The 24973-nt window shown below is 46.1% G+C and overlaps 1 protein-coding gene and 2 pseudogenes across 4 annotated transcripts in view; 1 reads left to right on the forward strand and 2 right to left on the reverse strand.

The window, feature by feature from the left end:
- Positions 1-2264: 2264 nt before the first annotated feature.
- Positions 2265-3567, reverse strand: LOC128585481 (ribonuclease P protein subunit p25-like; annotated as a pseudogene).
- A 4128-nt stretch (positions 3568-7695) lies between these two features.
- The window catches only part of RPRD2 (regulation of nuclear pre-mRNA domain containing 2), a 98464-nt gene continuing 81186 nt past the window's right edge, over positions 7696-24973 (forward strand). For 2 of the 4 annotated variants that reach the window (XM_053590682.1, XM_053590683.1), the window contains exon 1: positions 7696-8468. In XM_053590682.1, the coding sequence (XP_053446657.1) occupies positions 8264-8468 (205 nt within the window). In that variant the 5' untranslated portion in view covers positions 7696-8263. The remainder of the gene's footprint in view (positions 8469-24973) is intronic. The other 2 variants (XM_053590678.1, XM_053590679.1) reach the window with 2 other exon arrangements.
- Positions 19815-19959, reverse strand: LOC128587070 (uncharacterized; annotated as a pseudogene).

A 24973-nucleotide genomic window follows, 5' to 3' on the forward strand; every position in this document is an offset into this window, starting at 1 on the left:
GGTGGAAAGAAGGGAACACTTTTACACTGCTGGTGGGATTGCAAACTAATACAACCTTTTTGGAAGGAAGTATGGAGAATCCTCAATGAACTGAAACTAGACCTCCCATTTGATCCTGTAATTCCATTACTGGCATATACCCACAAGAACATTTTTTTTACAAGGACATTTGCACTAGACTGTTTATTGAAGATCAATTTATAATCACCATACTGTGGAAACAACCTAAATGCCCACCAACCCAGGAATGGATTAACAAGCTGTGGTATATGTATACCATGGAATACTCTTCAGCCACTATACAAGATGGAGACTTTACCTCTTTTGTATTAACCTGGATGGAATTGAAACAGTCTTCTTAGTAAAGCATCACAAGAATGGAGAAGCAAGAATCCAATGTACTCATTCTGATGTGAGGATAATTGATGACCTAGTGCATGGTGGGGGGTGGAGAATGGGGGGAGTGGAGAGAGGGAAAAGGGAAGGGGGGTGGGGGAAATGGTGTGTAACATACATCTTGGAAGCAGGACACAATTATAAGAGGGACTTTACCTAACAAATGCAATCACTGTAATCTGGTTCTCTGCACTCTCAATAGATCTTCAACAATAAAAAAAGAAAAAACTTTTTTTTTGCTTATTTTTACCTCCATTGAATCAAAAATATGCTTCATGTAAAAGGATGGCATGGTGGCTCAGGTCTATAATCCTAACACTTTGGGAGGCCAAGATGGACAGATTGCTTGAGCTCAGGAGTTTGAGACCAGCCTGAGCAAGAGCAAGGCCCCATCTCTAAAAATAGCCAGGCATTGTGGTGGGCACCTGTAGTCCCGCTACTTGGGAGGCTGAGGCAGGAGAATCGCTTTAGCCCAAGAGTTTGAGGTTGCTATGATCTATGACAACAGCACTCTTCCAAGGGTGGCAAAGTGAGACTCTATCTCCAGTTTAAAAAAAAAAAACAAAAAAGGCTCTGTGCTTGTAGCTCAGTGAATAGAGTGCTGGCCACATACACGAGGCTGGTGGATTCCAGCCCAGCCAGGCCTGCTAAACAATGACAACTGTAACCAAAATATAGCCGGGCATTATGGCGGACACCTGTAGTCCCAGCTACTTGGGAAGCTGAGGCAAGAGAATCGCTTGAGCCCAAGAGTTTGAGGTTGCTGTGAGCTGTGACGCCATAGAACTCTACCCAGGACAAAAGCTTGAGACTCTGTCTCAAAAAAAAACAGAAAAGAAAAAAAGAAAAGAAATTTAGAAGGCCAGGCGCAGTGGCTCACACCTGTAATCCTAGCACTCTGGGAGGCCCAGGTAGGTGGATTGCCTGAGCTCACAGTTTGGAGACCAGCCTGAGCAAGAGCATTCCTCGTCTCTAAAAATAGCCAGGCATTGTGGTGGGCACCCGTAGTCCTACCTACTCAGGAGGCTGAAGCAAGAGAATCGCCTGAGCCCAAGAGTTGGAGGTTGCTGTGAGCTACAACGCCAAGCCACAACAGCACTCTACCGAAGACAACAAAGTGCGGCTCTATCTCAAGAAAAAAAAAAACTTGGATTATGGGAGGCGCCTGTGGCTCAGTCCATAGGGCGCCAGCCCCATATACCGAGGGTGGCGGGTTCAAACGCGGCCCCGGCCAAACTGCAACCAAAAAAAAAATAGCCGGGCGTTGTGGCGGGCGCCTGTAGTCCCAGCTACTCGGGAGGCTGAGGCAAGAGAATCGCTTAAGCCCAGGAGTTGGAGGTTGCTGTGAGCTCTGTGAGGCCACGGCACTCTACCGAGGGCCATAAAGTGAGACTCCGTCTCTACAAAAAAAAAAAAACAAAAAAAAAAACTTGGATTTTAACTCTGAAATGGGGAGAACCTTTTAAAAAGACGACTTTTAGGCAAAGAAGTTACATGATAACCTTCATGTAATATATATCTATACATGTTTTTTAATTGTTTGGGATTCATTGAGGGTACAAAGAATTAGGCTACACTGCATTTGTTACATAAAGTCCCTCTTATATTTGTTTCCCGCCCCCAATAAACTGTGACCCCCATCTCATGAAATATAGATATATATATTTTTTTTGCAGTTTTTTGGTCGGGGCTGGGTTTGAACCCACCACCTCCAGCATATGGGGCCGGTGCCCTACTCTGTTGAGCCACAGGCGCCGCCCTCATGTAATATTTTTTATTTATTTATTTGCTTATTTTTTTCATTGTTGTGTTTCTTTTTTTTTTTTTTTTTATAGAGACAGAGTCTCACTTTATGGCCCTCGGTAGAGTGCCATGGCATCACACAGCTCACAGCAACTTCCAACTCCTGGGCTGAAGCGATTCTCTTGCCTCAGCCTCCCTAGTAGCTGGGTGTTGTGTTTCTTTTATTGGAATCATGATTCCAGCTGCAGGGTTCAGGGGAGGAGGCATTAAGAGTTCTGTACTGAGTTTCTCCTTCTCGGACAGCATAGGGAAGAGAGATGTTAAAAGGGATGGAGCCCCCAGAGATGCCTCTGCCACTGAAATCTCTGGATGCTCCTCAGAGGCAGGGGAAGGAAAATTAGAAAGAACACTGTCCCGGGGTTGGGGGCAGAATAGGAACCCCATATCTCAGACTCCCCTGCCCTCAGGTAGTCAGTTTCTTACCCCCTGTCCCCCTCTCTGTGGTGGGAATAATTCCAAGAGCTCTCCCAGACTTCCAGAATCCAGGACGAACTAGGGAAGGGTGAGTGTCTTTAACCCTTGAAATAAGGTTCAAAGAGTCCAGGTTGCCTACCCTTCCCGTCCTGAAGAAGTTCCCAGTATATCCCAGAACTGGTGAAGGTAGAATGCCACATCTTCAGGCAACACAGCTGTAGGGGGGGCCCATTAAGCTTCCTCATGTTGTAGTGGACCCTGGGGCCCTTCTCTTGGAGGTTCATGTCTGAGGAGCTGTGTCCAGATTGTGGGCTCCAGAAGACCGACTCATGAAAGGCTGGCGGTGCATCTGAAGGTGGAGGTGCCAGGAATAAGATACTGTCCGTCTAGGTGGCCCCAAGACTGGAGTCTGGGGTTCTCAGTCAGGCCTTCTGGTCCTCGATCCTCCGCAGCTCCTGGCTCAGGCTGCGACCCCTTCTCAGAGCCTTCTCCAGCTCCAGGCTCCCCTAGGCTCCTCTTGTACGTTGGCGCAGTTGACGGGGAAGAGGGACTGGGATGGGGGTTTGGAGGATGGTAACCAGGTTATTGTGGATCCAGTGCGTCCTTGGAAAGTAGGATGGCAAGCCCGGGAACATTCTTAAGTACACTGAGACTGGCAGCCGGCTCACTAGTAGTCTGAGCCAGCGTGGACCCAGGCGGGAGGCTCTGCCACACCTCCCGCACACTCCACTTAAGCAGCTGCGTGACCTGGTGCAGGCCCGCCAGGCAGCGGTTGAGGATCTCGGCGCACCAGACGGTTTTGGTGGTGGCCTGGCCACAGCTGCTGAAGACGATGGCGCGTGTGGCTGGCTACGCCATGCTGGCTGTGGCAAAGGCCATCAGGTTCCAGGTCTTGCTGTCCTCCTTGACCCGCATGTTCCAGGTCTTGCTGTCCTCCTTGACCCGCATGTACATGGCGCCCAGCGCCAGGTCCACTTTATTTTTTTGAGACAAGAGTCTCATTACCGTTGCCCTCGGTAGAGTGCTATAGCATCAGAGCTCTCAGCAACCTCAAACTCTTGGCCTTAAGTGATTGTCCTGCCTCAGCCTCCCAAGTAGCTGGGATTACAGGCGCCCGCCACAATGCTCCGCTATTTTTGTTGTTGTTGTTGTTGTTGTTTTTTTGTTTGTTTTTTGTGTGTTTTTTTGGCCGGGGCTGAGTTTGAACCCGCCACCTCCGGCATATGGGACCGGCGCCCTATTCCTTGAGCCACAGGCGCCGCCCCGCTATTTTTTTTTTTTTTGTAGAGGCAGAGTCTCACTGTACCGCCCTCGGGTAGAGTGCCGTGGCGTCACACGGCTCACAGCAACCTCTAACTCTTGGGCTTACGCGATTCTCCTGCCTCAGCCTCCCGAGCAGCTGGGACTACAGGCGCCCGCCACAACGCCCGGCTATTTTTTTTGTTGCAGTTTGGCCGGGGCTGGGTTTGAACCCGTCACCCTCGGCATATGGGGCCGGCGCCCTACTCACTGAACCACAGGCACGGCCCTCCGCTATTTTTTTGTTGTAGTTGTCATTGTTGTTTGGCGGGCCCAGGTTAGTTTTGAAACCTCCAGGTGCAGTGTATATGACTGGCGCCTTAGCTGCTTGAGCTACAGGTGCCGAGCCTTAAATTTCTTACAGAAGTTACAAGGCCCCAAGTATACTCTCTCCCTTCCCCTCCTACACTTCATATTCTACCACTTGTCTTCTCTTGTTCTCTTCAAGCCACAGTGTCAAAAGACAAAATTAGAACAAATGTAAAGACCTGAATTGGCTATTATTTGTGATTCTAGAATCAGGCAATACCTCATTCTAGAATGAATGTTCCAATGAGTAAGTAGGGATTGGTTCTATAGATTGAAATGGGCTGAGGGAAGCAGAAACAAAACAAAGAGAACTCAACACATCACTTTTTTTTTTTTTTTTTGAGAAGGAGTCACCACCCTGGGTAGAGTGCAGTGGCATCATCATAGCTCACAGCAACCTCCAACTCTTGGGCTCAAGGAATCCTGTTGCCTCGCTTTTCTTTTTTCTCTATTTTTACTAGAGATGCTTTTTATTTTTTGCTCAGGCTGGTCTTGAACTCCTGAGCTCCAGCAATCCACCTGCCTGGGCCTCCCAGAGTGCTAGGATTACAGGTTTGAGCCACTGCACAGGGCCTTCAACTAATCGTTTTATTTATTTTCTTTTTTTTTTTTTTTGAGACACAGTTTCACTTTATTGCCCTTGGTAGAGTGCCCTTCAACTTCTGGGCTTAGGTGATTCTCTTGCCTTAGCCTTCTGAGAGCTGGCACTACAAGCGCCCGCCACAACGCCTGGCTACTTTTTTGTTGTTGCAGTTTGGCTGGGGTCAGATTTGAACCCGTCACCCTTGGTATATAGGGCCTAAGCTCTATCCACTGAGCCATAGTCGCTGCCCTCAACTCATCTTTTTTTTTTTTCTTGCAGTTTTTGGACGGGGCCGGTTGGAACCTGCCACCTCTGGTACATGGGGCCTGCACGGTACTCCTTGAGCCACAGGCACTACCCTCAACTCATCATTTTAAAGTTGCTTTTTTTGTAAAAGTTAAAGCAGAGGGGACTTCCTTATACTGGCTAAAACTGTCCTGTTTAGGGATTTTGTTTTCTTTCTCTCTCCTGATTTCCTGGAAGGTAAGATAAAGATCTTACTTTTAGCTTGGTGGAGGGGAACTTTAGCATGAGTAACTCCATTTTGGTTTTGTTTGTTGGTACTAGTGGAGGTCAGTCCAAACCAATGGCCTCCTATACATAACACCTAATTCCTCTAAGACATTTCTGTCTTAGAGCTTTTGCACTTACTGTTACTTCCACTAGCACGTTCCTCTCTCCCTCTCCCATATCTGTCAACCTTATTTTTCATTGTTTGGAGCCAATGTCACCTCCTTGGAGAGGAGTCTTCTCGGATCACCACTCTCATTCACATAAATTCTTTTGTTTTTGTTTTTTGAGACAGAGCCTCAAGTTGCCGCCCTGGGTAGAGTGCCATGGCATCACACCTCACAGCAACCTCCAACTCCTGGGCTTAAGCGATTCTCTTGCCTCAGCCTCCCAAGTAGCTGGGACTACAGGCGCCCACCACAATGCCCAGCCATTTTTTGGTTGTAGTTGTTATTGCTGTTTGGCAGGCCGGGGCTGGATTCGAACCCGCCAATTCTGGTGTATGTGGCTGGTGCCTTAGCGGCTTGAGCTACAGGTGCCGAACCAAATTCTTTATAAAAATTATGACTCGCCTGAGCGACAGTGAGACCCCGACTCGTGAAAAAAATGGAAAAACCCAGCCGGGCGCCGCAGCGAGCACCTGTAATCCCAGCGGCTTCCGGAGGCTGAGGCAGCAGGGTGCCCGCAGCCCGAGTCTGAGGTTGTGGTGAGCTACCACGCCCACTGCACTCTGCTCAGGGGCATAGGGTGGGACCCTGTCTCAACAACAACAACAACAAAAAATTATTACTCTAGGGCGGCGCCTGTGGCTCAGTGAGTAGGGCGCCTGCCCCATACGCTGAGGTTGGCGGGTTCAAACCCAGCCCCGGCCAAACTGCAACAACAACAACAAAAAAATAGCCGGGCGTTGTGGTGGGCGTCTGTAGTCCCAACTGCTAGGGAGGCTGAGGCAAGAGAATCGCGTTAAGCCCGAAAGTTAGAGGTTGCTGTGAGCTGTGTGACGCCACGGCACTCTACCCGAGGGAGGTACAGTGAGACTCTGTCTCTACCAAAAAAAAAAAAAAAAAAAAAATTATTACTCTATCAGGCTGCACCTGTAACTCAGCGGGTAGGGCGCCAGCCACATACACCGAGGCTGTCGGGTTCGAACCCCGCCTGGGCCTGCTAAAACAAGGACAACTGCAACAACAACAAAATAGCCGGGCGTTGTGGCGGGCGCCTGTAGTCCCACCGACTTGGGAGGCTGAGGCCAGAGAATCGCGTAAGCCCAAGAGTTTGAGGTTGCTGTTGAGTTGTGAGACCACGACACTATACCGAAGGCAACAGCTTGAGACTGCCTCAAAAATAAAAAAAAATTATTACTGTCTGAAATATACTTGTTTGTGGTCTCCTGCCAACTAATTCCCCAGAAGGAAGGGATTTTTGTCTTTTCTATTAAGTCCCCAATGTTTAAAACAGAACTTGGGAGAACATTTAGTAACTTTTATGAATTATAATAGTAGGTATCAACTTGACAAAACGATTCTTTGACCCAAGAAACGTAAGTCTAGTGGAGAGACATAACATAATTAAAATACAATTACATGTGTTCAGTGGGAACATAGGATCCTCCAAATCTGGCCAAAGGATTTACCTGGGACAGGCGCATACGATGGAATATTTAATTTGACGCTATACTAATCTACATAATAGATATCTAAGGTTCTGTAACCTACAACGGATTATGCAGTTGTAAGATTGTATCATAACTTGCGATGGTGACGTAATTATCTTGCCATTTACTCTTTCCTTGCCCCGAAAAAATCACGAGGAAATTTTTTTACTTCTCTTCTCCTCAGGCGGCTGTGAATGGTATGGTCCAAAATTACGCGAACTACAGTTCGGTCTATGAGCCTGCGTAGTGAATGGCTCGCTGGGGTTGGCGCATGCGCATCTCCTGTGGTGCCGCACGATGGCTACCAGCCATTTTCTCTAGCGTCCGTACTCTAAGGATTTGGCGGCGACGGCAGCTGTCGCAGCCGCCAAAGACTAACAGTGACCTCTCGGCCGTGGGAATTTTCCGATTCCCGTTGTTTGAGCTGAACAGCCCCAAGAGAGCGGCCAAGCTAGGAAGCAAAAGGCGGGGTAGGGCGGAGCGCTGGAGCCCTTCCCTCTAACTTCTCCTTAGTTTGACCAGCTGGCTTACCCTCCCCTTCCAGTTTTTGCTCCCAGTCCCGCTGCACGCTTGGCTACTGCGCAGGCGCACAAATCATCGAAACTCCTCCCTTGGCCCTTGGGTCCTGCAAGCTTCTGCGCGCGCTTCTCTTTCTCCACCCTGGATTGGTGAGATTGCCCCGCCATCACGCCTCCCTTGGCTTTCAAGATTGGGAAGGAAGCTGGGGGGCGGGGCTAAGCAGCGCGTGCGCAATACTGTTGCTGTTCCTTTGCTGCTATTGCGTTGCAAAAAAAAAAGAAAAAAAAAATCCCCTCTAGGTAGCTTTGGTCCTTTTCTGTGCTAGTCTAAAGGAGAGAGAAAAGATTTCTGCAACTGAAGGGGCAGTCGGGTAGTATTAAATTTAATATAGTAACGCTGCCTGGGGATAGGGGTGGGGAAGGGCCTCATCTTTGAGAGCCGAAGATTATAAAACCATTAGTTTCGGGTCCAGGCGTTTTGAAAGATTTTGCAGATCCTGTTTTCTGCGTAATTCTTCCGTGATTACAGACTGGTTTAAACACGATTCCTTGAACATTATTGATAAACTCGCAGGCCTTCCTTGCAGCGTGTAGGAGCCGCCAGCGTGCTCAGCAGCTGGTCTTCGCGTCAGTACTTCCAGAAGAGCTCAGCGCGTGCACCATCCCCACCCCCTGGCCTCCCTCCCCACCTCGGGCTTTCACGCACTCGCAGTGATTGTTTTGCCCGCTCCCGCCGCCGCCGCCAGAGGAGCAGGAGCGCTTGTGCAAACCGGGAAGATGGCGGCCGGCGGCGGCGGAGGCAGCAGTAAGGCCTCCTCCTCGTCGGCCTCCTCGGCAGGGGCTTTGGAGTCCTCGTTGGATCGAAAATTCCAGTCGGTAACTAACACCATGGAATCTATTCAAGGCCTGTCGTCTTGGTGTATAGAGAACAAGAAACACCACAGCACTATCGTCTACCATTGGATGAAGTGGCTCCGGAGATGTGAGTGTTGGGGGGGACTCGGGTAGGGAAGACTAGGGAAATGGAAGGAAATACGGCATGAAACCCTTGGGCTTTTTCCACGGAGCCACTGCATTCGGTCTGGGTTGTTCGCTTGAAAGCTTTTGCCCAAGTATTCCCAGACCCAGACTCCATTTCTACCTAGGGGTTGTCCAGAATTGCAGGAGGCTCATTTCTTGGATTTTTTTAGCCATTGACTTCGTGTGACCTTGGGCCGTTGGGCCGAGATCCATAGAGATTTACCTATTCTTTCATTTCAGAGCCTTGTAAGGTATGTTGCTGATTTTTACTGAACCTTTGGGTAAATTGTCGCGTCAGTTTATTTCTTAGAGGTCTTGGCGTGTTCATAATCTGTTTTTTCCTGATGGTAGGCAGGCAAGCTACGGCAAGCAGTAGTAAATCCAGCCACTTCGCTGGAATATGTTGGACCATTCTGTATCCTCCACTGACCTAAAACTTCGGATGTGTAAGAAGGAGGGCCTTTATGTGGATGAATTACCTAGAACTTGGGATGTGTAGTAAGGAGGGTCTCACCTGGGTAAGTGTTAAGAACCAGCTTGAGCTCTGCATAGGAGGTGACCACCCGATTTTGGCTGTACCTGTTGTTTGCTGCAGTACAATACAGTTTTCTTGAATACTGACCAGAAACGACTGTGATGCTGTGGTCAGTATCATCACTAATATCTTAAAATATAAAACTTATTTGGCTACTTTTTAATTACCTGAAATACCTTTTAACAAAACTGAAATTGATTTGATTGGTAATCAATAGGAAATATGCTTTTTGAATCTATAGTACTCTTTCCTGGTTATTGCTTTTTCTTGGTCTTCATTTTGGAGATTTTTCCACTTTTTTACTACAAATAAAAGGTCTATTAGAACATAGATTGTTTACAAAAGAGTTCACAAATCTTACAGAAGGAAGTGTGGAGAAGTCACTATAGCTTCCTGCTGAAAAGAAAGGGTTAACCCTTACTCCACATATATCTGTCTGAATTTGAGTTTGCTTCCTGTCTATGGCATGTCATTAGTGAGACCCATCATCCGGTTATTCTTTCTTCTTTCTCCACTTCTGCCATTACCCTGTAGTATTTTGATGTGTTTGTCTTTTAGGGAACAAATGGGTAAAGCTTGCAAAATTATTGGCCCTACGTTTCAAACCATTTGTCTTTAAAGTTGTTGGGAGACGTGTTTTGTGGTTCTTTGAATAATAATTCTAAGGAGTTATTGGAGACAAGACAGGATTAACAGTCTTTACCAATAGTAGATCAAATAGTTGCTTTCTTGCCAAGAGGTGAAATTAGAATGTGCAAACATCAAGTGTGCTAACAGTCATTATCAAAGACTCACGTGTCTGCTGTGAGTGCTCAGCCTTCTCAGTATGTCTTAAAATATACCTTAAGATCTGTTGAGAAGTAGATTTTTTTTTTTTTTTGGAGACAGTCTCACTTCGTCACCCTCAGTAGAGTGCCATGGCGTTATAACTCACAGCAACCTCAAACTCTTGGGCTCAAGTGATTCTCTTGCCTCAGCCTCCCAAGTACCTGGGACTACAGGCACCCACCACAATGCCTGGCTATTTTTAGAGGTGGGGGTCTTGCTCAGGCTGGTCTCGAACCTGTGAACTCAGGGCATTCCACCTGCCTCAGCCTCTCAGAGTGCTATGATTACAGGTGTGAGCCACCGCGCCTGGCCAGGATTTGACATTAACTTTTTAATTTTTTTTTTTTTTTGTAGAGACAGAGTCTCCCTTTATGGCCCTCGGTAGAGTGCCGTGGCATCACACAGCTCACAGCAACCTCCAACTCCTGGGCTTAAGCGATTCTCTTGCCTCAGCCTCCCGAGTAGCTGGGACTACAGGCGCCTGCCACAACGCCCTGCTATTTTTTGGTTGCAGTTTGGCCGGGGCCGGGTTTGAACCTGCCACCCTCGGTATATGGGGCTGGCGCCTTACCGATTGAGCCACAGGCGCTGCCCTAACTTTTTAATTTTTGTAGAGATAGAGTCTCACTTATTACCCTGGTTAGAGTACCCTCGCGTCACACAGCTCACAGCAACTTCCAACTCCTGGGCTTAGGCTATTCTCTTGCCTCAGCCTCCCAAGTAGCTGGGACTACAGGTGACTGCCACAACACCCAGCTATTTTTCTGTTGCAATTTGGCTGGGGCCGGGTTTGAACTCGCCACCCTCAGTATATCGGGCCGGCGCCCTACCCACTGAGCCAGGGTGACAACTTGATACTATCTCAAAAAAAAAAGAAAGAAAGAAAGAAAATGATGATAATGGATGTTATAAACAAGCAAATTTTTTTGGCCGGGGCTGTGTTTGAACCTGCCACCTTCACCTCGGTATATGGGACCGGCGCTCTACCCCTTTGAGCCACAGGCGCCGCCCTAAACAAGCAAATTAAAAGAAGCCAAAATGAAATCAGTTAGAACCCTTCTATGGGGCCATTGAAATGGGGCGCTGCCCACATTTGACATTAATTCTGTAAAATAATGTTTAATATACTTCATGCAGGTGTGATAGCACTGTGAACTTGAGAACATAATCTCCACTGTTTTTTAAAACTTATTTTTTTTTTGAGACAGAGTTTCTTTTATTAACTCTCAGTAGAGAGCCGTGGTGTCTGTCCAGAAATCTCCAAATCCTTGGGCTTAGGCGATTCTCTTGCCTCAGCCTCCCGAGTAGCTGGGATTACAGGCGCCCGCCACGACGCCCGGCTATTTTTGTTGTTGTTGCTGCAATTTGGCCAGGGCTGGGTTTGAACCCACCACCCTCGGTATATGGGGCTGGCGCCTTACCCACTGAGCCACAGGCGCCACCCTAGAACATTTTTTCTAAAGTTTGCAAGCACTTTACATTTTCTCACCTTTGGGCTATGGTGATAACTATGTGGTTACATCATTTGCAAGAATAGGTAGGTCCCCATCTCTGCAGTGTGGGATCATGAGTGACAATTATAGTATTTTTTCTAGTCAGCAATAATGAGATTATACTGGAGCCAGAATTTTGGTTTTGTCTCTACTGTTGATAATGACCCTGAGCTTCTTTCTTTTGTTGATATCTTTTTTTTTTTTTTTTTTTGTAGAGACAGAGTCTCACCTTATGGCCCTCGGTAGAGTGCCGTGGCCTCACACAGCTCACAGCAACCTCCAACTCCTGGGCTTAAGCGATTCTCTTGCCTCAGCCTCCCGAGTAGCTGGGACTACAGGCGCCCACCACAACGCCCGGCTATTGAAGTGCATTCTATATACTTTATATAGTTAAGTGTTTTTAGCTTTCTGAAACCTTGGTGCTGTTTTCTAGTGGAAAGTTAAATTTCACTTAACTCTTCTAAAATAGTTAAGGGTAATTTGTAGTTGTTTCATATTTGCATTTAATGAACATAATTTGTCTCATTGTAAACAAAGCTTTTTGAGAGAAATATGCAACAGAGTGGTGAAGGGCAGAATAGCATTGGGTTTCATTTTCTTTTTTTTTAGTTTTTTTTTTGTTGTTATTGCAGTTTTGGCTGGGGCCAGGTTCGAACCTGCCACCCTCGGGATATGGGACCGCTGCCCTACTCCCTGAGCCACAGGCACCACCCACATTTTCATTTAAGTTCATATTTCTTTACAGACCTAGTTTAGTTTAAGTTTGGCAAAATTTGAGCTTTAGGCAAAATTGTCAAGCAGGTGTCTTTGGTATTCCCAGTCTTTTATGTTCATTTTCCTGATGCCACTTTTGCTTCTCTTTTTTTTCCCTCTAATTTCCATTATTTAATGATTTAAATTTATACCTCAGAGTAAATTTAAGTAACTATGTTAGCTTTTCTGGTAATATTTGTATTTTATCCCATATGTCATAATGTGTAATAACAGATTTTTGTTTACTTAAGGGAAGTAATTTAGAAAAGGTAAGGCGCTGTCTCTGAAGATACGCTCCATAGAAGGGTTCTACTGATTTTATTTAGGCTTCTTTAAATTTGCTTGTTTATAACATCCATTATCATCATTTTCTTTCTTTCTTTCTTTTTTTTTTTTGAGACAGTCTCAAGCTGTCACCCTGGGTAGAGTGCTATGGCATCATAGCTCACAGCAATCTTCAACTCTTGGGTTCAAGCGATCCTTTTGCCTCAGTTTTTTCTATTTTTAGTAGAGATGGAGTCTCGCTATGGCTCAGGCTGGTCTGGAACTCATGAGCTCAAGCTATCCACCTGCCTCAGCTTCCCAGAATGCTGGGAATACAGGAGTGAGCCACCACGCCTGGCCTGTCATCGTTTTCGTTTTTTTTTTTTTGTGGAGACAGAGTCTCACTGTACCGCCCTGGGGTAGAGTGCCGTGGCGTCACACGGCTCACAGCAACCTCTAACTCTTGGGGTTACGCGATTCTCTTGCCTCAGCCTCCCGAGCAGCTGGGACTACAGGCGCCCGCCACAACGCCCGGCTATTTTTCTTTTGCAGTTTGCCTGGGGCTGGGTCCGAACCTGCCACCCTCGGCATATGGGGCCGGCGCCCTACTCACTGAGCCACAGGCGCCGCCCCCTGTCATCGTTTTCTAAAATGATTTTTCTGTAGCATAACTGTTGTTATTCCTCTGTTTTAAAATCCTCCAGTGATATCCTGTTGTAATAGGGTTAGGATTTAAACTTTGTTTATGGTGGTCAAAATACTGTACCATCTGCTTTGCCTACCTCTCAGGATTCTTTCTTTTTTATTTTAGTTTATTTATCTTTTGAGACAGAGTCTTCCTCTGTTGCCCAGGCTAGAGTACCTTTTTTTTCTTGAGACAAAGCCTCAAGCTGTTACCCTGGGTTGAGTGCTATGGCATCACAGTTCACAGCAACCTCCAACTCCTGTGCTTAAGTGATTCTCTTGCCTCAGCCTCCCAAGTAGCTGGAACTACAGGCGCCTGCCACAATGCCCGGCTATTTTTTAGTTGTAGTTATTGTTGTTTGGCAGGCCCCGGCTGGATTCGAACCCGTCAATCAACTCTGGTATATGTGGCTGGCGCCTTAGCCGCTTAAGCTACAGGCGCCAAGCCCAGGCTAAAGTACCTTTTTTTTTTTTGGATTTTTTTTTTTTTTTTTTTTTGGCCGGGGCTAGGTTTGAACCCGCCATCTCTGGCATATGGGACCGGCGCCCTACTCCTTGAGCCACAGGCGTCGCCCTTTTTTTTTTTTTTTTTTTTTGCAGTTTTTGGCCGGGGCGTATTTGAACCCGCTACCTCCGGCATATGGTGCCGGCGCCCTACTCCTTTGAGCTACAGGCCTCGCCTTTTTTTTTTTTTTTTTTTTTTTTTAATAGAGACAGAGTCTCACTTTGTCACCCTCAGTAGAGTGCCATGGCGTCATAGCTTACAGCAAGCTCCAACTCCTGGGCTTAGGTGATTCTCTTGTCTCAGCATCCCGAGTAGCTGGGATTACAGGCGCCCGCCACAACACCCAGCTATTTTTTTTTATTGTTGCAGTTTGGCAGGGTCCGGGTTTGAACCCACCACCCTCGGTATATGGGGCTGGTGCCCTACCTACCCTCTGAGCCACAAGCGCCGCCCAGGCTAGAGTACCTTAACTGCAGCCTAACTCACAGCAACCTCAAACTCCTGGGCTGAAGCAATCCTCCTGCCTCAGCCTCCTGAGTAAGTGGGACTACAGGCACTCTCCACCAGGCACCTGCCAAAACATCCTGCTACTTTTTCTATTTTTAGTAGAGACAGGGGTCTTGCTCTTTTCAGGCTGATCTGGAATTCCTGAGCTCAGGTGATCCATCCGTGTTGGCCTCCCACAGTGCTGGGATTATAGGTGTGAACCACTGTGCTGGCCTATTTATTTTTTGAGATAGTCTTGTTCTATCACTTTAGCTAGAGTGCAGTGGCGTCATCATAGCTCACTGCAACCTCAAACTCTTGGGCTCAAGCGAACCTCCTGCTTCAGCCTCCTGAATAGCTAGGGCTACCGGCACCCACCACCACACCTGGCTATTTTTTTTCCTGTTTTTGGTAGAGACAAGGTCTTACTCTTGCTCAGGCTGGTTTTGAACTCCTGATCTCAAGAGATTCTCCCCCCTCAGCCTCACAGAGAGCTACCTTTTTTGTGTGTGTGTAGACACAGAGTCTCACTTTATTGCCCGCAGTAGAGTGCTGTGACATCACAGCTCACAGCAACCTCCAACTCCTGGTCTTAGGCGATTCCCTTGCCTCGGCCTCCCATGTAACTGGGACTGCAGGCACCCACCACAACGCCCGGCTATTTTTTTGAGGCAGTTTGGCTGGGGCCGGGTTTGAACTCACCACCCTTGGTATATGGGGCCGGTGCCCTACCCACTGAGCCACAGGTGCTGCACCCATTTTTTTTTTTTTTTTCCTGAGACGGAGTCTCACTATCTTGTCCTCAGTAGAGTGTTCTGGCATCATAGCTCACAGCAACCTCAAACTCCTGGGCGTAAGCGATTCTCTTGCCTCCTCAGTCTCCCTAGTAGCTGGGAGTATAGGCGCCCCCTGCAAAGCCCAACTATTTTTTTGTTTGTTTGTTTTTGTTTTTGTTTAGCAGGCCAGGGCTGGGTTCCAACCCACCAGCCCCAGTGCATGTGGCCGGTGCCCTAACCACTGAGCTACAGGCACACAGCCTTCAGAGGACTTCCATTACAGGAGTGAGCCACCACACCCAGCCTTCTCAGCTTTAAGTTCTGCCTTTTTCTCATCGTTTAATTCCAAGCTGAAATATTAACTTCCTCAAAGAGGTCTTCTCTCTCACTTTATTTCATGTGGTCCCTTCAGTTGCTATCACATCACCTTATTTTCAGTATATAAATTACCATTTTTGGTATGCTCATTTTGTATCTTCTCCCCACCAGATGACAGAGCTATGTCTTGTTTGCTGCTGTATCCCCAAGCAACTAAAACAATGCTTGGCATACAGTGAGCAATCAGTAAATATTTGAGTATTTGCCAGTACAATGTTGTGAAATAGTTAATCGAGAACTTAAGGAACTGGGCCGTGCCTGTGGCTTAAGGAGTAGGGCGCTGGCTCCATGTGCCAGAGGTGGCGAGTTCAAACCTGGCCCCGGCCAAAAACTGCAAAAAAAAAAAAAGGAACAAAATTGATTTAATTTCTGTTTATCAGAAACAAACATTTATAAATTAGTGAAAGAAATTATAGGCAGATTCAGGGTATGGCTTCTATGAAGTTGATGTGCAGTTTGACAAGGTTATCATTGCTACACTTTCCTCTTTTTTTTTTTCTTCAGTTTTTTTGCCCGGGGCTGGGTTTGAACCCACCACCTCTGGTATATGGCCCTGGGGTCCTACTCCTTTGAGCCACAGGTGCTGCTCTTTCCTCCCCCACTTTTTTTTTTGTTTTTTTGTTTTTTTTTGTAGAGACAGAGTCTCACTTTATGGCCCTCGGTAGAGTGCCGTGGCGTCACACAGCTCACGGCAACCTCCAACTCTTGGGCTTCAGCGATTCTCTTGCCTCAGCCTCCCGAGCAGCTGGGACTACAGGCGCCCGCCACAACGCCCGGCTATTTTTTTGTTGCAGTTTGGCCGGGGCTGGGTTTGAACCCGCCACCCTTGGCATATGGGGCCGGCGCCCTACTCACTGAGCCACAGGCGCCGCCCTCCTCCCCCATTTTGTAAGAGACAGGATCTCAGGCTGGAGTGCCGTGGTATGGTATGTTCATAATTGACTACAACCTCCAGCTCCTTGACACATGTGATCCTACTGCCTCAGCCTTCTTTTTTTTTTTTTTTTATAGAGACAGAGTCTCACTTTATGGCCCTCGGTAGAGTGCCGTGGCCTCACACAGCTCACAGCAACCTCCAACTCCTGGGCTTAAGCGATTCTCTTGCCTCAGCCTCCCGAGTAGCTGGGAGTACAGGCGCCCGCCACAACGCCCAGCTATTTTTTGGTTGCAGTTCAGCCGGGGCAGAGTTTGAACCCGCTGCCCTCGGTGTATGGGGCCAGTGCCTTACTGACTGAGCCACAGGCACCGCCCCTGCCTCAGCCTTCTAAGCAGCTGGGATTACAGGCTCATGCCCCTGCTCTCAGCTTAATTTTAAAAGTTAATTAATTAAAAATTAGAATGAGACCTAGGTTTAAATCTTTTTGTTTTGTTTTTGAGACAGAGTCTCAGTTTGTCACCCTTGGTAGAGTGCCATGCAGTCATAGCCCACAGCAACCTCAAACTCTTGGGCTCAAGCTATTCTCTTGCCTCAGCCTCCGGCTATTTGTTGTTGTTGCAGTTGTTATCGTTTAGCATTCCTGAGCTGGGCTCCAACGCACCAGCCCCAGTGTATGTGGCTGGTGCCCTAACCGCTGAGCTATAGGCGCCGAGCTGAGTCTCTGGCTATTTTAAAAATGGGGTCTCACTCTTGCTCAGGCAATCCACTTGCTCTCTGACGTGAGCTGCTGCATCTGGGCCCTAGGTTTATTTTTTTTACATTTACCAAGTATCACCAGAAGTGGCTCTAGGTTTAAATCTTAACTCTGGTCATTTAATATTGTGTAATACTATGCAAAATACTTAAGCTCTGAGCTTCAGTTTCTCATCTGGAAGTAGAGGAAATAGTGTTCTCATAGGATTATTGTTAGATTCAAAAGGTAATGTATGCGTTTTAGCATAGGGCCCAGCACATAGAAAGCATTCAAATTACTTACTATTTTTTAATTTTTATGTGTTTTTTTTTTTAAAGAGACAAGAGTCTTACTTTGTTGCCCTCAGTAGAGTTCTCTGGTGTTACAGCTCACAGCAACCTTCAACTATTAGACTTAGGGGATTCTCTTGCCTCAGCCTCCCAAGTAGCTGGGACTACAGGTGCCTGCCACAATGCCCAGCTATTTCTTTTGTTGCAGTTTGGCCGGGACCGGGTTTGAACCCGCCACCCTCAGTATATGGGGCAGGTGCCCTACTCACTGAGCCACAGGTGCCACCCTTTTATGTTTCTTTTTTTTTGGCCAGGGGTGGGTTTGTACTCACATCCTCCGGCATATGGGGCTGGCGCACTACCCTTTGAGCCACAGGCGCCGCCCCCCTTTTATGTTTTTTTTTGAGACAGAGTCTCACTAGGTTGCCCTGGGTAGAGCGCTGTGGCATAACAGCTCACAGCAGCCTCTAACTCTTGGACTTAAGCAATTCTCTTGCCTCAGCCTCCCTAGTAGCTGGATCTATAGGCGCCCACCACAACGCCCAGCTGTTTTTGTTGTTGTTGCAGTTGTCATTGTTGTTTTAGCTGGCCCAGGCTGGGTTTGAACCCACCAGCCTTGGTGTATGCGGACCTTGCCCTACCCACTGAGCTACGGGCACCGCCTGCAGTTGCCATTTTTGATCTATGGTAATAGTTTCTCACTTTGTGTCCCAGGATCCTTAGGTGGATGATGAGACTGATTTTATAGTTAGCTTTTGTTGAGTGCTTGCTATGGGCCACTGTCTTGGTACTAGGAATACAGCAGAAAAACATAAAGACCTCACAGAACTTACTGTACTGTAGCAAGGGAAAGCAGACAACAAACTAAATAAGTGAAATATATTAGAAAATTAAGTGCTACAAAAAATACAAAGCAGGGAGGGGGATACAGGGCTGGGGGGGAGGGTGTTTTTATTTTTATTTATATTTTTGATATATTTGGGGGTGGGGGCTGGGCCGGGCTTGAACCTGCCACACTTGGTATGTGGGGCTGATGCTTTAGTCCTTGAGCCACAGGTGCCACTGTGGTGTCATAGCTCACAGCAACCTCAAACTCTTGGTCTCAAGCGATTCTCTTGCTTCAGCCTCCCACGCAGCTGGAACTGTAGGTGCCTACCACAATGTCCAACTATTTTTTAGAGACGGGAGTCTCACACTTGGTCAGACTGATCTCGAACAGGTGAGTTCAGGCAATCCACCCGCCTCAATATCTCAGAGTGCGTGAGCTTCTGCACCAGACCTGATTTTTTTGTTTGTTTGCTTGTTTTTGCCTGAGTGAGGAGAAAAATAAAAGTTGACCTTTACTAATACGGGAAAGAGTATGAGTGGAGCAGATTTTGGGAGGAGGATCAGAAATTTAGTTTTGAATATGATAGGATCGGGGAGTCTATTTGTTTTTTTTTTTTTTTTTGTAGCGACAGAGTCTCACTTTATGGCCCTCGGTAGAGTGCCATGGCCTCACATAGCTCACAGCAACCTCCAACTCCTGGGCTTAAGCGATTCTCCTGCCTCAGCCTCCCGAGTAGCTGGGACTACAGGGGGAATCTATTTTTAAAAATACTTTCATTGGGCTCGGCACCTGTAGCATGGTGGTTACGACGCCAGGCACATACACCGAGGCTGGTGGGTTCGAACCCAGCCTGGGCCAGCTAAACAGTGACAACTGCAACAACAACAAAAAATAGCCAGATGTTATGGCAAGCACCTGTAGTCCCTGCTGCTTGGGAGGCTGAGGCAAAGACAATTGCTTAAGCCCAAGAGTTTGAGATTGCTGTGAGCTGTGATGCCATGGCACTCTACTGGGGGCGACATAGTAAGACTGTCTCCAAAAAAAGTTTTATTGAGGTATAATTCACAAAGAAAAATATTTACTCATTTAAATTGTACAATTTATTTGTTTTAGCATTCACTGAGTTGTGTAAAAATCACAACAGGGTGCCTGGTATGTGGCTTGTTTCTAGAGCCAATAGGCTGGAGGGTATCAGCTAAAAAGTAAGTGGAGAGAAGTAGTTCTAGTAAGATAGAATGGTAAGTACAGATAGAGAAGTGGTCCAGAGAGAAAGCTGTGGTACTCTGAAATATGTATTTGGTCTTTATCCCATTGTCTGGCATATAGCTACTTAAATCCTTAGAATCTTCAAAGTGATAAGTGTCTTTTTGTGTGCTCTGAGTTGACTAAGGGCTAGTAGCCCCTAAGTAGCCTCAGGATGGGGTTGGTCACTTTCACCTTCATCCTCCAGCCTCTGGGGACAGGTGAGGAGTTGAGGGTGAAGTTGCTCACCTTTGATCAATAGTTTAATCAGGGTCGTTTCACTAAAAACACAACTAAATGCGGCTTAGCACCAGTTGCTCAGTAGTTAAGGCGCCGGCCACATACACGGAGGCTGGCGGATTGAAGCCTGGCCCAGACCTGCTAAAACAACAGTGACAACTGCAACCAAAAAATAGCCAGGCGTTGTGGCGGGCACCTGTAGTCCCAGCTACTTGGGAGGCTGAGGTAAGAGAATCGCTTAAGCCCAGGTGTTTGAGGTTGCTGTGAGTGTGACGCCACAGCACTCTACTGAGGGTAACTCTGTCTCAAACAAACAAAAATACAACTAAATGCTGCAGAAATTGCTATATATATTTTTATATATATATATATATATATATATATATAATTTTCATTAAAAATGGTTAGATGCCACGAAGTAGGTGGCAATGCCTTAACTATGTGCGTGTTCTCAGGCCCAAGGGCCTCTTCCATCCTTGGAAGACCTTGATCAGGCTGGTTTCAAGGGGAATACTAACCTTCTCTCCTTTCATACAACACCAAACATATTTTTTAAATAAACTTAATAAACTTTCTAGTTGAGAATAGTTTTGGATTTGGGGAAGAGGTACAAAGATAGTACAGAGAGTTCTTGTATACTCTGTACTCATTTCCCCTTGTTTACATTTGTGTTACATTATGTTACATTTGGTTACATCAACTACAAAAAAGAATAGCCGGGCATTGGCGGGTGCCTGTAGTCCCAGCTACTTGAGAGGCTGAAGCAAGAGAATCACTTCAGCCCAAGAGTTTGAGGTTGCTGTGAGCTGTGATGCAACCGCACTCTACCAAGGGCGACATAGTGAGACTCTGTCTCAAACAATACAAAACAAAACAAAAAAACAGTAAGTGGCCAGTATTAATACATAATTATTAACCAAGTCCATAATTTTTTTATTTTTATTTTTTAATTTTTTTCGGACTATAGGTGTCTGCCACAACACCCGGCTATTTTTTGGTTCTAGTTCTCATTGTTGTTTGTCGGGCCGGGGCTGGATTCGATCCTGCCAGCTCCGGTGTTTGTGGCTGGCTCCCTAGACGCGCCGATCCCCGAGTCCATACTTTATTTGTGTGAATTTCTCTAGTTTTTACTGAATGTCTTTTTCTGTCTTGGGATCTGATCCAGGATTCTACATTATATTTAATTGTCATCTTTCTTTAGGTCTTTCTAGATTTTGACAATTCTTTTATTTATTTGTTTATTATTAAATAATAGCTGTGTACATTAATGCAATCATGGGGCACCATACACTGGTTTTATATACCATTTGACATATTTTTATCACACTGGCTAACATAGCCTTCCTGGCATTTTCTTAGTTATTCTCTTGAGACATTTACATTCTACATTTAGTAAGCTTCACATGTACCCTTGTAAGATGCACCGTAGGTGTGGATTTTGACAATTCCAAGGAATACTGGTCAGGTGTCTTTTTGTGGGTGGGGAGACAGTCTTGCTTTGTTGCCCCCTGTAGAGTGCTGTGATGTCATAGCTCACAGCAGCCTCAAAATCTTGGGCTCAGGAAGTTCTCTTGTCTCAGCCCCCTAAGTAGCTGTGACTGTTTTTAGAGGCAGAGTCTTACTCCTGGCTCAGGCTAGTCTCAAACTTGTGAGTTTAGGCAGTCCTCCTGCTTTGGCCTTCCAGAGAGTACTGGGATTATAGGTGTGGGTCACCATGCCTTGCATTATTCAGGTAGACGGTCCTTTAATATGAGTTTGTCTTTTTTTGTTTTAAGTGATTAGTTGGGGTTATTGGTTCTTCTTGGGAAGAAGATTACAGAGGTAAAGTCCCATTTTTATCATTTTGTCATATCACAAGAGTATCCTGTCACCTGGATTTATTAGCAATGGTAGTAATCTTGATCACCTGGCTGACATAATTTTTATCAAGTTTTTTTTCTTTTTTCTCTTTCTAGACACATTTTCCAGTTGAGTATATTCTCAGGTTTTTTTCACTATAAAGTTACCTTTTTTTCTTTTTACACTTTTCAAACTATACTCTTTGTTTGGTTATGAGGTTTTTGGTTTTTTTTTTAGAGACAGTCTTACTTTGTTGCCCTCGTTAGAGTGCTATGGCGTGACAGCTCACAGCAACCTCCAGCACTTGGGCTTAGGTGATTTTCTTGCCTTAGCCTCCTGAGTACCTGGGACTATAGGTGCCCGCCACAACGCCCGGCTGTTTTTTTGATGCAGTTTGGCCGGGGCCAGGTTTGAACCCGCCACCCTCAGTATATGGGGCTGCTGCCCTACTCAGTGAGCCACAGGTGCCGCCCTGGTTTGTTTTTTTTTTTTTGAGACAGAGTCTCACTATGTCGCCCTCGGTAGGGTGCTGTGATGTTACAGCTTACACCAACTTCCAACTCTTGGGCTTAGGCGATTCTCTTGACTCAGCCTCCTGAGTAGCTGGGACTACAGGTGCCTGCCACAACGCCTGGCTATTTTTTCTTGCAGTTGTCATTGTTGTTTAGCTAGCCTGGATGCATGTAGTAGGTGCCTTAACCACTGTGGTGCAGGCGCCGAGCTGGTTATGTTATTTTTGTTTTTGTTTTTTGAGACAGAGTCTCACTTTGTTACCCTTGGTAGAGTGTCACAGCAACCTCCAACTCCTGTGCTTAGGCGATTCTCTTGCCTCAGCCTCCTGAGTAGCTGGGACTACAGGCACCCGACACAACGCCCAGCTTTGTTTTTTGTTGTTTTTTTTTTACTGTTATTTACATCTATTCCCATGCCATAATTTTTTGTTTCTTCTGGGGTATCTTTTTCTTCTGTGCTACCTCTTCTGGTTTGGGAACAATCTGTTCCTTTTCATTAAGGATCATCTCGATGTGGCAGGAGGAGCTCATGGATGGGTTAATGTGACCATGAGCTCTGTAAGTTCAATGATGCATCTTGGGTCCTTTGTTCACTTGGATAAGCTCAATGACCAAGAGAATCTACATCTAAACCCTTAAGTTCAGCATTACTCTCTGCATTTTTAAGCATATGCAACAAAAATTCAGCACTCTTTTTGGGCCACAAACCCTGTGTCCAGCCCCACTGTTTGGCCTGGGCACCATTGTAAAGTTGGAATGGTACAGATTATTTCTTTAAGGTGACATCCTTCAGATACTTGGTGGCTTTTCATATATGCATACCCTGATGGCCTGGGCAGTTTCACGTGTGTTCTTAAAGTGAACATGAAGATTTGAGCCTCTTGACTTGCATGACTTTTCTGGGTTAAGTGAATAGTGAACCATTTTCACAGATCACCTCAGGCCGCTTAGGGGAAGAAGAAGAGCAGTGGCTTCCCGACTATTCTTTTGTTGCAGTTTGGCTGGGGCCGGGTTCGAACCCGCCACCCTCGGTATGTGGGGCCAGCACCCTACCAGCTGAGCCACAGGTACTGCCCTTTTTTTTTTTAAGGAGCAGCATCTATGTAAATTATTTGGAATTGTTCTGTATGGAAGATTAAAAGCAGGCATTACTGGGTATGCTGAAAAGCATGGGAACTTTCAGTCAGAAAAGTGAAGAGTCAAGCTAGGCGTGGTGGTTCATGCCTGTAATCTTAGCACTCTAGGAGGCCAAGGTGGAAGGATCACTTGAGCTCAGGAGTGTTCTAGATCAGATTGAGCAAAAATGAGACTCCGTCTGTACAAAAATAGAAAAATTAGCCAGGTGTGGTGGGGCCCTATAGTCCCAACTACTCAGGACACTCAGGCAAGAGGATTTCCTGAGTCCAAGAGTTTGAGGTTGTTGTGAGCTGTGACACTAGGGCACTCTACCCAGGGTGACAGAATGAGACTCTGTCTCAAGAAAAAACAAAAAGGAAAAGTGAAGAGTCAGCTGAAACTGTTACAGTGAATGAACTTATGACAAACAGGACAGGCAAGGTTGTCCTGAGGGCAAATACCTGTATCAGCCCTAATGGGAGACTAATCTTGGGCCTCCCCAGAAAAGTAGAAGAGCCCTCTGAGAAGAATACTAAATTTGACTGAGGTCAGTAACTCCTCTGACTCTGCTGGAAGCAAATGCAAGTATATTTTGACAGAAAACTTACTCTGATTAGACTCAGAATTCTCATAGATGCTAGCACTTTGGAAGGCAAAGGTGGGAAGATCACTTGAGGCCAGGTGTTTGAGACCAGCCTGGCCAACACAGCAGGACAGTCTCTAGGCTGGGCACAGTGGCTCATGCCTGTCATCATAGCACTCTGGGCGGCTGAGGTGGGTGGATTGCTTGAGCTCATGAGTTGGAGACCAGCCTGAGCAAAAGTGAGACCCCATCTATACTAAAAATAGAAAAACTGTGGCAAGAGGATCTCCTGAGCCCGAGTTAGAAGTTGCTGTGAGGTATGATACCATGACACTCTACCCGGGGCAACAGCTTGAGACTCTGGTCTCAAAAAAAAAATCAGACATGGTGATGCATACCACTAGTTCCAGCTACTTGGGAGGCTGAGGCAAGAAGGATCACTTGAGCCTAAGAGTTTGAAGTTGCTATGAGCTATAATGACATCACTTTATTCTAGCCAGGCAACAGAGGAAGACTCTACCTCAAAAAAAAAAAAAAAAAAGAATTCCCAGAGGTAAAACTCAATAAAATTTAAGCTCACAGTAAGAGAATTACCAAACAAAAGAAAATAAGCCACTGAGAGTAAGATTTGGTAGCAACAAACCCCGAAAGATTTAAACTTTTTGAATCCTAAAATATGAAATATAAAATAACCATGTGTAAAATATTTAAATTAATGAAAGATCTACAATTGTTGAAATTAAAAATTTAGTCAGACAGGGGTGTCCAGCCTAGCCTTTGGGTCACATGTAGATTATATGAGGACTTTCTTGCTTATCTGTGGTGTCACATACCATGAAAATTATGTACAGACCTTTTTTTGCTAATCAGCTTTTGTTAGTGTTTGTATATGCAATGTGTGTCCCAACACAAGTCTTTTTCTAATGTGCAAAAGAGGGGGAAAAAGTTGGGCATCGTTGATTGAATAGCAGATTTCACCATTGGCAAAGGAAGAATTCATGAACTGAAAATGTGAAGTAATTTCCCAGAATGAAATGCTGAGAAATAAGTTAATGGGAAAGATATAATGAATCTAAAAAAATATGTGTGATTGAAGTCCCAGAAGAAGAGAATGGAGAACAGGCAATATTGGAAGGAATAATGGCTGAGAAATTTGAAGACTTAAAGAGACTTCAAGATGTGAATAAATAAAAGAATATATGTGAGGGAGGTTAAATAAAAAGGAACCTACACATAAACACTTTCTAGTTAAACTGAGGAGTGTCAAAAATAGAGAAGGTTTTTTTTTTGTTGTTGTTGTAGAGACAGAGTCTCACTCTATGGCCCTCGGTAGAGTGCCATGGCCTCACACAGCTCACAGCAACCTCCAACTCCTGGGCTTTAGCGATTCTCTTGCCTCAGCCTCCCGAGTAGCTGGGACTACAGGCGCCCGCCACAACGCCCAGCTATTTTTTGGTTGCAGTTCAGCTAGGGCCAGGTTTGAACCCGCCACCCTCGGTATATG

This window comes from Nycticebus coucang, chromosome 5, assembly GCF_027406575.1.
Source record: "Nycticebus coucang isolate mNycCou1 chromosome 5, mNycCou1.pri, whole genome shotgun sequence".
In the NCBI taxonomy this organism is placed as follows: Eukaryota; Metazoa; Chordata; class Mammalia; order Primates; family Lorisidae; genus Nycticebus; species Nycticebus coucang.